Source organism: Crotalus tigris, unplaced genomic scaffold, assembly GCF_016545835.1.
Source record: "Crotalus tigris isolate CLP2741 ecotype Arizona unplaced genomic scaffold, ASM1654583v1 scf7180000017666.379230911805:20528666, whole genome shotgun sequence".
NCBI lineage: Eukaryota > Metazoa > Chordata > Lepidosauria > Squamata > Viperidae > Crotalus > Crotalus tigris.
Window position 1 is genome coordinate 18,475,565 of NW_024096552.1, and position 12,846 is coordinate 18,488,410.

At 36.5% G+C, this 12,846-nt stretch overlaps 1 protein-coding gene across 10 annotated transcripts in view; it reads left to right on the forward strand.

The window, feature by feature from the left end:
- The window catches only part of TRANK1 (tetratricopeptide repeat and ankyrin repeat containing 1), a 101,193-nt gene that overhangs the window by 61,989 nt on the left and 26,358 nt on the right, over positions 1 to 12,846 (forward strand). For 6 of the 10 annotated variants that reach the window (XM_039336894.1, XM_039336893.1, XM_039336897.1 and 3 more), the window contains 4 exons: positions 808 to 3,776; positions 5,110 to 5,208; positions 6,534 to 6,639; positions 7,403 to 7,557. In XM_039336894.1, the coding sequence (XP_039192828.1) occupies positions 808 to 3,776; positions 5,110 to 5,208; positions 6,534 to 6,639; positions 7,403 to 7,487 (3,259 nt within the window). In that variant the 3' untranslated portion in view covers positions 7,488 to 7,557. Of the gene's footprint in view, positions 1 to 807; positions 3,777 to 5,109; positions 5,209 to 6,533; positions 6,640 to 7,402; positions 7,558 to 7,734; positions 7,937 to 12,846 lie in introns of those variants that run through there. The other 4 variants (XR_005555998.1, XR_005555999.1, XR_005556000.1 and 1 more) reach the window with 2 other exon arrangements.

Below are 12,846 nucleotides of genomic sequence, written 5' to 3' on the forward strand. Positions count from 1 at the left end.
ATACAGCTAATTTTATCACATTTGTTCATTCCTGAATGATTGGATAAAGAGCAGAAATCTGGTTTGCACCCATTTGTACCTGACATGAATTTCATATCATTTCACAAATGTCGCTTATTATCAATCTCATTCTTTAAGATATGCCAAACATAGTCACAAATTTATTAACGTACCATTTTCTAAAATATAATTTCCAGTATTTATTTACTTCAGTTCTTTTCAAATAATTTTTATTTTTAATTCTGTGCACTCTACTGGAGACCCCTTGTGCAGTCCTTTTCTCTGTGTTTCTGTCTATCTATCTGTCTATCTAATTTTCATAAAAATCATTTTATCTTCCCCTTTTCACCTTAACTGTTCCATGTCTTTTTTGGACTACATGGTTTGAAATTGTTTTTTCTTTTTACATATCGTACAGTATCTTTTTCTCATTCTCATTTTTTACAGCAACCATTCTCTTACATGCATTTCATTCTCATCCATGGCCTTCTTCACTTCATCATTTAAACAAGCATGTTTGTCTTTTGTTACTTTTCATACAGTATTCATATTTTTTCCTTTGCAATGTTTCCTTCATTTCTTTTCTTTCTTATAGCCCTTTTTCCGAAGTTCTACTTATTACATTTTTCAATACATAGAGAACCATTAACACTTCGAGGCATGTACATAATGCAACTCTTTAAAATGAGTGCTTTTTAATATGTGAAACTATGTTATTTCTTCTCTCTCTTTCCCTGTTGTGTTAAAATTTGTGTAATTAGTTCAATTTTGTGACTGACCTTCATGAATAATGTTAATCTCTTTCAGATATGAAGAAATATTACAAAAAGGAAATCAGCCAGATTTCAAACTGTCATACACAGCAGACCAGTTTTATTTGGAAGCTGCTGCAAAATACTCTCGAACAAATAAAATCAGTAAAATGATGGAGATGCTCTCTCACCTGGATGCGGAAGACCAGCTTGCATTCTTGAAAGCACACAAACATATTGAGAAAGCAGCTGATCTGTTGAAAGCAGAAGGCAGAGATGAGGAAGCTGCAAAACTTATGAAACAGCATGGTTTTTTCTTAGAAGCAGCAAAACTTACTAATCAAGTGGACTTCCAAGCATCCTGTTTACTTGGTGCAGCCCGCCTTGGTGTAGCAGGCTTTATTAAGCTTGCAGATGTAAAAGCCATTTTGAATGAAGCTTTAGAACTGTTTGAGCAAACAAACCAGAAATCGGGAAGTGCCGAGGCTACCTATTTGATGGGTGTTATAACAAAAGACTTTGCTAAATTGAAAGTAGCCTTTGATATGTTTTTACATGTGAATCACTGTGCTGGGGCTGTAGAAGCTTTGTTTCAAGCCACAAATTGTATAGCAGAAAATGGAGCCATCTTACAGATGACTGTTTGTGGGACTGAGGCAATTCTGAAGCTGGTCAAAGCTTTCCAAAAAGCAGGCAATAATGCAGAAAGAGAAATGGTGAAATCATGTTTTGAATATTTTGGGATTATGCCAATAGATGGAAATTTTTGGCAAGTCTTCCCTAAAGAAGCAGGATGTATTCTAGAACTTTTGCCTGAAGATAATACAGTAACAGAAAATAAACAAAGTGACCAGTTCAAGCTTAGCTTGAAAGAAGTAAAAAGTGTGCTGAATCAGCATTTATTAAATAGGCTAATTGCCATTATTCGCTATTTATTTGAACTGAGTTTTCCCGGAATTTGCATGAAATTCATTGCAGGCTTGCAGTGCAAGGATAAAACCTGTAAAGATTTTCATAAAGTTTTGGCACATGATGAATTAAAATCTGTATTTCAGTGTAAAATGCACTTGGCTTCAATCAATGGGCTGTTGCTAGAAGCAGAGCAATTGTTCTCAAAATATTTGTTTCACAAATCCAATGGCATCAATGAACTGTTGACAGCTGATAAATATGCATTGTGCAGGTCTCTCATTAATACTTTGTTTCCTAAATGCTTTCATCTGGGAATGGTTTCTGGCAATCCATTGGACTGTAAAGAAATCCTGAATTATGGAATTACTAATTCTTGCAATATAGTGCTGAGAGAATACATCAGGTTTGAGTTTAAAAATGAAACTGCCAGAAACAGAAGAGAATCCACCGATCTGTGGCTAAGAGCAATACAAGTCTTTGCTTTGACATCTAGTTATCCTGCAGAGTTTGAGAGCCTTCTTTGTAAAGAAGAAGATGACTATAACAAAGAATTAGAAGACAGCAGGAAAAAGAGATTCAAAGGAATAGAAGGCAAATTTGGTATGTTGATGACTGACAGATACACAGAAAATGCTGTAAACACCCATTTGTGTTTCATTCGACTGCTGCAGAATTCAATGGATCAGCTGTACATTCATAGAAATCCTGAGCAATGTAAATGGCTATTTTACCGTTTCATGAATGTCTTGGTGAAGAGATGCATTCATCCATTGATTCCAAGCATAGGTAATACAGTGACTTTGCTGGAATTTCAATTTGTTTTGGGTTGTGCCATACTCATGCGTCTCTGTGAAAACATGACTCTTTGTCTGCCCAGGAGCTACATTGCCCTGTTTCATTATTGGGACTTTTTATTTACAAGGGGAGTTCAACAAAAAGACGTATTTTCTGTTATACAAGAATATAAGCCAGAGGATCCAAAGCAAGCTGTATGGAAATTTAAATTTCACCTCATGTATATAGCCAATGTTTTGTGTGGATATGAACATGAAAATTTCAATGTTCTCAGAGATGCTTTTTGTAATCCTGATCTCATCATGTCAGGGGAAGCAGAGCGAACAGTGGTGCTTTGCTTGGTGATGTTAATAAATGCTGATCAAGTGCTTGGTAGGAAGCATAAAGATGCATTAGCTGAGCAATTTCCTTCTATCAAGGAATACCTTGCAGAAATGAAAAAACAGTACCCATCTGAAATACCTGAAAGATTGTTCAAGATGGTGGATTTCATGATTGAAGCATCTGAGGTTAAAGAAGTTGTTGAAGGACTCAAGGAGTTGCTGTTTTGCAGAGACAAAGAATTTTTAGCTGATTGTTCTTGGAGGTGGGATTCTAAAGGAGTCAGAGGCATCTATTATGAAGTTGCTGACTTGGACAGATTTGCATATCACAGGCAGGCAGATTATTTTGAAGATTTAGAAATTGATCTTAATAAAGACATTGATGTTGAAGACACAGAAGATCCATTAGCCGCTATAGCATCAAAACGGCATCAGAAAACTTCTGCCAAGAAAAGGTTACAATCCCTTTTCCTGTTTGTGCGTTGTTGTATTAGATGGAAAAGGATTACACATCCAAAGCCAGACTCCTTGGAAATGGTATTAGGGATCTTTAAAAGAGCAGACATTGACTCAACACAATGTGATCTTTGTGGAGTCAAATTTCCCTCAAATCCTGCAAACTTTGTTTCTGTGGTAGAACGTACAGAAGAATCTAAAGAGATAGTGTCTCCAACAGAAACTGATAGGGAGGAGATGATGGAAATAAATCAAAAAGTTGCTACTGGAACAACTTTTGAAAACCATGTTATCTTGGTTGAGCATAAAAATAAAGAAAAATCCTATTGGAGATACTATGAATTTTTCAAAAATGAGATGGAACCATCAATATGTAGAGGGATGAATATAGTGGAAATGATCAGAGACAAAGCCTGCATCAGAGGTGACTTTGCATCCAAGGAACATTCAGAAGTAGTACAAAGGAAAATCCAAAGTATTATTAAGAAGATTTCTGATACTGTGGAAGACATCTACAAGAGAAAAGCATGGGCTGATGGTAAGCATTTTAATTGTTTCTATTTCTCTCAGCAAATTTTTTTTTCTTTCAGAGTAAGAAATAAAAGGTTGCAATTTAAAATTCTTCGGCATTAAGGGATCTAAATATTCTGACAGTTATAGGGAAACTCATTTTCATCCATTCCAGTAATTGTCCAAACTGGAGTTTCAAGTCAGATGGCTATTTAGCTGTAGGTAAACCACCACCATATGTAGATAGATTTTTCTTTCCATACTAATTGACTTCCACCACCCCAGTCATGGTGTTCCCATGTATATCAGTTGTTGTAAAGATCTGAAATGAGTGATTTTTTTTTCAGCCAGTCCCCAGGAACCAGCCAGGTGGCAGAGACATGCGACCTTCCTTGCTAGCTTCCTCATTGACTTTCTGGGGAAGCCAGAAGAGAAGATGGCAAAGGGTGATGATTGTGGGGCGCTTGGGAATTGCCAAGCACCCAGATTGTAATCATGTGATCTTGGAGGTGCTACTTCCGCTGTAATTTTGGGCACTGTTTGTAAGCCCCTTTTCTTGTAATTTCAAACAGTTGCCAAATGAATTGTCATTTAGGAAGGAGTTCCTATATATTAAAATTTTAATACTATTATTATATTACATTTATATGCCACTTCTTTTAGGAGTTCAGAATAGCTATAAAGGGATTCCCACTTTTGGTTTCCACAACAACAACCTTGTAAGTAAATTGTAATGAAAGATAGTGACTGGCTCAAAGTCAACTATAGCTAATATAATCCTTGACTTACAACCATTTGTTTAGCAATTGCTCAAAGTTACAATAGCACTGAAAAAAGTGACTTACAATTTGGCTTTGCATTTATGATTGTTACAGATCCCCATAGTCACATGATCAAAATTAGGAAACTTGATAGTATTTGCAATGGTTGCAGTGTCCCACGATCATGTGGTCCCTATTTATGACTTTCCCAGCTAGCTTCTGACAAGCAAAATCTATTGGGGGGGGGAAGAAGCTGAATTCATTTAATGACCACTTAATTCATTTATCTTCAGCGATTTGCTTAACAACTGCAGCAATTTGCTTAACAATTGTGGCAAAAAAGTCATAAAATTGGGCATAACTCACTTAACAATTGCCTTGCTTTGCAATGGAAATTCTGGTTCCAATTTTGGCCATAAGTCGAGGATTACCAATAGTAAATGTCAGTGACAAATTAAAATGGAACCTAGATCTCTTGGATATGAGCTCACTATCTTAATAATATCTGAAAAGCCATTCTTCATCTTTGCTATATATGTTACATTTTAATATTCTTGTTATTCCCATTGTTCTAATTTGTTGCACTGATTTGTACTTTAGCTAAGAAAATCATTTCTGAGTTGGCTACCAGTCTGAATTCTAATTTAGACAATGCCATAAAGTTGCTGGAGAAAATGGAATCCTATACAAGGGAAGAAGGTATGTTTTTTGTTTTAAATGGCATGTGCACATCTGTGCTTGCAGTCCTGATGGAAGTGCTACCTGTGCATGCACAGACAATTTGATAAAGATTTTCAAACAGCAACATAAATCCAGCACTTGTATCTGCCTAAGTGCTTTGAGGATGGTTGTTTTGTGAGCATTGTTCTTTTGAAAAGTCCTACCATATAATATTAAATTTGTTCAAGTAGAAATGTTTTCTTTTATTGATTACCCTAAACAAACTTGTTAAGTATTATGTTTTTTTGTGTCTAGTATATATCATATAGTGGTCTTGCTTTACACTATTTTTGATCAGTCATACAGTTTTTCCATTTCTTGTATTAGCCTATCAGTGGAAATCCATCATGGATCAGCCATTAACTTTTTCTGTAAATCTTAGGGAAGCAGCCACTCTGCTGTGTGGCTTTCCTTGATAGGTGGACTGCATGGTGCCATTCCAGACTTGGATGCCATTTTGGCCGCTATGAATTGTGACACTTCTGAAACAATACCATACAGCCTCCACTATACTGTCATATGGAGACCAGAAATTGTATTCGGGAAGGGGAGATGCCAATTCACCTGACTGCCTCTCTTATACAGTGGAGGCTATATGGCACCATCCTGGAACTGGACACCATTTTGGAATGAATTGTAGACACTTCCAGAATGGCACCTGCTTTCAGGATGCAGCCTCCATTATGTGGTAGGGCATGTGGGGGAGTAACTGTTTCTAAAAGATCTATCGAAAAAATAAGTGACTAATCCATGATGGAGTGGGTGAATGGAGAGGAGGGTATGGGATCCAGAAAAGCAGGAAAACAGGCCCAAGGCCTGTGTGGACTCAGTGGGATTGGAGGAGGGGGAGATAAACTGAGGGGCCACTGCAGAGTCCTTGCTGTTGGTCATAAGGCTGAACAAATTGCCAAACACCCATGTTTTCTTAAAGTGACTGTGGGGCACTGCAATATCCATAACCTTGGGTAGGCTTTGTAAGTCACTTTGTTCAACTCTGTCATAATTTCACTGAACAAGCAGTGGTAAGTCGAGGACTACCCTTATGTACAATGGAAACCACTCATTTCTGAATGAAGCCGTTTAAGAAGTGCTAGTTTTACTTCATTTGTTAATGTTTAATGAATATGTCTTGGAAAAAGGGTGATTGGCAGAATGAAGATATCAATTCTATTATAATTTCAAATATCATTGTATTATTGCAAAGGGTTCCCCCCTTTAGTTACAGCCAGATATTGATATATGATAACGAGCATATGGTTTTTGAGATGACAACTTGAACAATTTCTTCTCTTCTTTTAAATTAGACTTTGATCATCACAAAATGGACATTGAAGTAGAAGAAGAGATAACATTCAAAGAACTGCATGCCCAAAAACCTTCAAAACACAATAGAAAGAAAAAGAAAAGGAAGTAAGTTTTAAAATGCTATGGTATTATTTTTCCTTAATTTTCTCTTAAGTTTTGATCCTCTTATCACTTTTCCATCTGTAAATTTTCCTACCCACTCCAATGTACTGAATCGTGTTTGCTTCCTTAAGAGAAAAAAAAATCCCCACTTCTATGTGGTCCTCAGTTTCCAACTATATCTGGTCCCTGCAGCTGCCATTTATTTACCAGTATTGCAGGTTTATAATTCTGTCCACAGCTTTCATAACTATATTCCAAAGGTGTTTTTTTACGAGGCAGCTGGACTTTTTGTTTTTCTTTGAAGATGTTTCACTTCTCATCCAAGAAGCTTTTTCAGCTTTGACTGGATGGTGGGGAATGGAAGGATTTATACTCCTTGCAGACAGCTGGTCATTTGCATTCTTTTAGAGAGTGATTGAGACCACTGGAGGTTTATCTGTGTCATCAGGGTCACCTGAATAATGCAAATGGGTATGGAGCTTTCTTGGAACTGCTGAAAGGATTGTGTTGTAGACTGGAGATAAATGATGTTGTATCCCTCCCCCTCTGTTGAGAGATGTCCACACCCATTTGTACCACAACATCATTTATCTCCAGTCTACAACACAGTCCTTTCAGCAGTTCCAAGAAAGCTCGACACCCATTTGCACTATTCAGGTGACTTGACGACACAGATAAACTTCCAGGTGGTCTCAACCACTCTCTAAAACAGGCATGTCAAACTTGTGACATCATGTGACGTATCGCGACTTTTTCCCCATTGCAGGCAATGGGATAGGCACGGTTTCAGCGTGACGCAACTGGTCAGCATCCGGCAGTTTGACATACCTGCTCTAAAAGAATACAAATGATCAGCTGTCTGCAAGGAGTATAAATCCTTCCATTCCCCACCATCAGAGCTGAAGAACTTCTTGGATGAGAAGTGAAACATTTTCAAAGAAAAACAAAAAAGTCCAGTTGCCTCATGAAAAGCACCTTTGGGATAACTATGACCTGGATGACTAAGAATTTCCATAGACTTTTATAAGTATATATTTCTGTATTTTGTTCTGTGCAAAAATCTTTTTTTTAAAAAAACTTTTATTCTCTCCTTATCAGCTGAGCTATAAAAAGGACTCTGCAAGAAGCTAAGTTTTGAGAACTTAAAAAAGTACATACTCATGTTAAAACCACTGTGAATCCATAAGATACTACAGAAAAGATAATGTACTATTATTTAACACACCTGTATAACCTCCTCAAAATGTTATATGCATTTTAATTGAATAATTTTTCTACAATTAAAGTTTAAAAATAAAGAGTGGCATTGTCTTTTTAAAAAAACATTCTTGATCTTATGAACTGAATGTGTTTAAGTAATTGTAAATGATAATGGTACATCTTTCCCTGTGGTGGAGAAGGGTAAATGATAGTGGATTGCTGCTCCCACTCATTACAGTAGGTAAGGCTTTTGAAAGAAATCTGTCCACTCCTCCAGGCATATGACTTGGGGGAAGATAAGTTTGGCTATTATTGGGAATTAATAGTTTATCATTGGATATGGGGGAGGGAAGGTTTATGTTTGAGAGGGTAGGAAGTTGGTTAGTTTTTAATCTTGTAAGCTGCCCTGAATCACTTCTGTGAGATGGGAGGCCAGGTAAATTAAATAGTAAGTAAGTAGAAGTACAGTGGTATCTCGGTAATTGGGAGGTGCAATGAGTATCAAAAATGATGAGTACTAAACAAATTTTCCCATAAGGAATAATGTATGTAAATTTAACGCATTCCTATACAAAAGACAATGCATATTTTAAGGCAATATGCAAAAAGATAGGGTTGTATATCATAACTTTACATGAGAAATAAACCTAAAAATTAACAAATACTTAGATTAAAACTTCACTTTATCTGCACTAATAAGAAAAAAAGCACAAACATATACAAAATGATCAGAGAAACTAAGACTGCAAGGGGATGTACTCAGGGCAAGTGTTACCACATGACTAAAGCATCACCCTTTGGACTGGAAAGGGTAGCAAGGCAACCGACACTGACAGGTTCTAGTTTGTGCATTGAATACTGAACAAATGACAAGTACTGGGACAAAATATTTCTCATCAAAATTGTGTTGATACCAAATTGATGAGTTTCAAAGCAGTTGAGTACGGAGGTACCACTATACTATGAACCTTTTATCTTTTTTCCCTGCCTCAAGGTGCTCCAGCTGTACCATCATTAGCTCTCTCTAGGAACCAGACCTCTAACTCTGCAAATAGGCATTTCTTTATAGAGAACTGAGGATCCGCTAAGGAAACCATGGAGATTGGCTACAGTGGGTGACTTGTTCTTCCATCATCCATCATTGAAAGGGCTTTTCTACATCTAGAATTCCTTATCTGGAACAGACAGTTAACTACAAATAAGTTCCCTTTTTCCAATACAACAGCCCCAGTTTTCTAGGTATTTCCTCCCCACCAATCATCAGCTTGCAAAGAATTGGTGGGAACTGCCATTTTGACCTTTCCATATAGGGTCAGCTATTGGTCCAAATTAGAGCATTCTATTTCAATTGACATTTATAAAAGCTCTTGAACCTCCTATCTTATTTACTGGATCCTTTTTTTTATTATCAAGGAGAAGGTTCACACAATGGCTGTTTTTGTGCCAGGAATTCCTGAGGACTATCATAAACAACAGAAGCATTTTTCAGGTTTTCATTCTGCACTGTTAGTTCTTGTAATTTTGCATCTCTCCCCAATATCTGACAGGGAGTATGGAGTTATATTTCACCCTACCCTCATTAATTAACTCTAAACTTTCTAGAATGTAGTCTAATCTATATTTTTGAAAGATAATCTGCAGATTTTTGGAACCAAATAATTCCTTAATACCCAACTTTTTTTCCCTGTGGGTTTTAACTCTTAGCCCACTTTTCCAGAGATCTCAATAAAACTCTTAACTTCTAGATAGAAATCTCCAAGTATAAATAAAGCACAATACATTTCTGTAAAATATTTTGGATTTCTTAAAGGTTGCCTCTGTTGGCTAGAATCATTTTTAATAATGACAGTGTAAACCTGAACTCCAGGACCATGAGAACAGTTGCAATCCTCCTTTGTCGGGCCTGCAAAGCTTTAATTATGGAATTATCCCCATCCATCCACCTGGGGAGTTCTTAGTTTTCTTATTGAGGATATTTCCTTTTAGCCTAACTCTAGGGGAACATAAATGCAGAGGATTTTGAATTTTTCTGGCTAAAGCGCACAATTACAAAACCAATAAACTTGTGCAAAATACTACCTTGCGTGACATATGATAGAGTAATTGGAACTTGACTCCAATACTTGCTCATTCCAGGAATCCTTGATTAGCCGGTGACTGTAACTCAGTTTAAAAAGGGGATTTAAAAATAAGCATCCAGCTCCTTTCCAAAAAGAATGTTATAAAAAAGAAAGTTAAATATTTATATTACTTAGTTCTCAATGAATTAAAGACATTTCATCTAAAATGAAATTAAAGACATTTCAGCTAAAAGTAAAAATGATTTTCCTTTCATGTAAATGTATGTTTGTTTGCTTATATCCAGCCTTTTATTATTTTTACAAATAACTCAAGATAGTGAGTATATCCAACATATTTTCCTCCTCCTATGTTCCTCACAACAATCTAGTGAGGTGGGTTGGGCTGAGAGAGAGTGACTGGCCCAAGATCATTCAGCTGCTTTCATGGCTAAGGCAAGATTGGAACTCACAGTCATTTGCTTTTTAGCCTGCTGCCTTCACCACTAGACTAAACTGGCTTTAATAAATTGAATATTAAAAATCAAATAACCCATAAGGATAAAGCCTTGTTGAAAAAGAATCTATATGGCTTCTGAAAAAGTTATGATATAACAAGATACAGTAATGGCAACCACGTTAATAGAAGGTACACTTGTCAGTACTAATGACAAGACAGAATATCTTAGAATCTAATTGCAAGCAGAAAATATAATTGTTAATATCATATTTTTGGCTTTTGTTTATATCTAGTTGTTTGCTATGGGTACAGGATACTGAACTAGATGAATTTCTGGTCTGATTATGTTCTTAAGCAAAGAACTTGCGATCTCTTAGACCTACTAAAGGGATATTTATTCTGTAGTAGATTCTACCATTGTAGTTTTTAGATTACTTTAAACCCTTTTAATGAGATTTTAATTTTCACATATTAACTATATCCAGCCTTTTAGGAAGAAAGAATATATATTTTTCATTTTTTTGTGTTTTTGTATACTGTTGAGTGTTCCCTTTATCTTAGCTTCAGGCTAAATGTAACACTTACATAGCTTTTTTCAGAAATGCATCAATAAATAACTCTCCCTATTGTGACTTAATTATTTCAAGAGCTCAACAGAGGTCAGTGCAAGCTTCCTTTCAAGAATTATTTTCTGCTGTGTATCTTTTCCCTGAGCAACCCTTGATAAACAACCAAAGGAACCACTAAGAATATATATTTATATACTACTGAGCGGAAAATAATGTATGGGATAAGTGTGCTGCATTTCAACCAAATTTTTGAAGGTATTTTTAACTTAACATTTAATATGAACAATCAAGATTTTTATTTCTGCTCACAGAAATAAAAGCTATAGAAAATGAAAGCGAGAAAAATTGGGATAGCCAGCATCACCACCAGATGGATTTGTCACTGACTGAACAAGTAGTCCTTAGTGGCACTACATCTACATGGAAGTAAGCAGTGGGTTACCACAAGGTTCTGTCTTAGGCTCAGTACTTTTAAATATTTTCATAAATGTCTTAGAAGAGGGAATAGAAGGGGAACTTAACAAATTGGCAGGTGATATTAAGCTGGCAGGAATAGCCAATATCCCAGAAGACAACCTCAGAATCTAAAAAGATCTTTACAGACTTGAACAATGGGCCCTATCCAACAAAACGAAATTTAATGTGGAGAAAAGCCAGATCTTACACCCGGGCAGAAAAAAACCAAAGGTCCAAATACAGATTAGGTGAAACCTGGCTCAAAAACAGTAACTGTGAGAGGGACCTTGGAGTTCTGGTGGACGATCACTTAAACATGAGCCATCAGTGTACGGCAGCAGCCAAAAAAGCTAATACAATCCTTGATTGTATAAACAGGCATAGAATCAAAATCACATGAAGTATTAGTAGAGCTTTATAAAGTCTTAATAGAGCCACACCTGGAATACCACATCCAGTTTTGGTCACCATGTTACAAAAAAGATGTTGAGATTTGGAAAAAGTGTAAAGAATAGCAACTAAGATGATTAAAGGCCTGGAGACTAAAACATATTGCAGGATTTGGGTTTGGTTAACCTAGAGAAAAGGATTGGGGCGAGGACATGATAGCAGTATTGCAGTATTTCAGAGGCTGCTACAAAGAAGGGGGAGATCAACCTATTCTTCAAAGCACCAGAGGGCAGGGCAAGAAACAATGGATGGAAACTAATCAAGGAAAGAAGCAACCTGGAATTGTCAAGTCAATTAACCAGTGGAACAGCTTGCCTTCAAATGTTGTGGGTGCTTCATCACTGCAAGTTTTTAACAAGAGACTGGACAGTCACTTGTCTGAAATGGTATAGGATCTCCTGCTTGAGCAGGGGGCTGAACTAGAAGACCTCCAAGGTCCCTTCCAGCTGGACTCTATTCTGATTTCTGAAAATAAAAACTATAGAAAAGCTATATTTTTTTGTTAGAACAGGGGTCCTCAACCTTGGCAGCTTTAACACTTGTGGAATTCTGGGAGTTGAAGTCCACAAGTCTTAAAGTTGCCAAGGTTGAGGACCCCTGTATTAGAGGATGGAAGAGACATTTTACATGTAATCTTAGGCAATTTTTGTTTTGCATCGGAACTTGCAAAGTGTGTGTGTGCTTATGGAATTGTATGAAAAGGATGAATTAAGGTAAGCATAAAGAAATTTCTACTTGAAGATCACTGAATAATTTTCCTCCATTTTGTTTAAAATGTGCATTAATTCTGTACATGGTAAATGTAGATAGTTTAAGATTACACTACGGAGCACGTAACCATACCTCTAAATCTGGTTGGGACAGACAAAAAGTAACAATGATAGAGGAAGCAAACCAATGATCACATTTAAAGGGCAGTTTTGAACCAGCTAGACTTTAGGTATTGCAGCTACTAAAGCCAAGATGCAAAAGAAAAATGACAATTGCATGGTTATGACTGCCCTCTTCAATACAAATT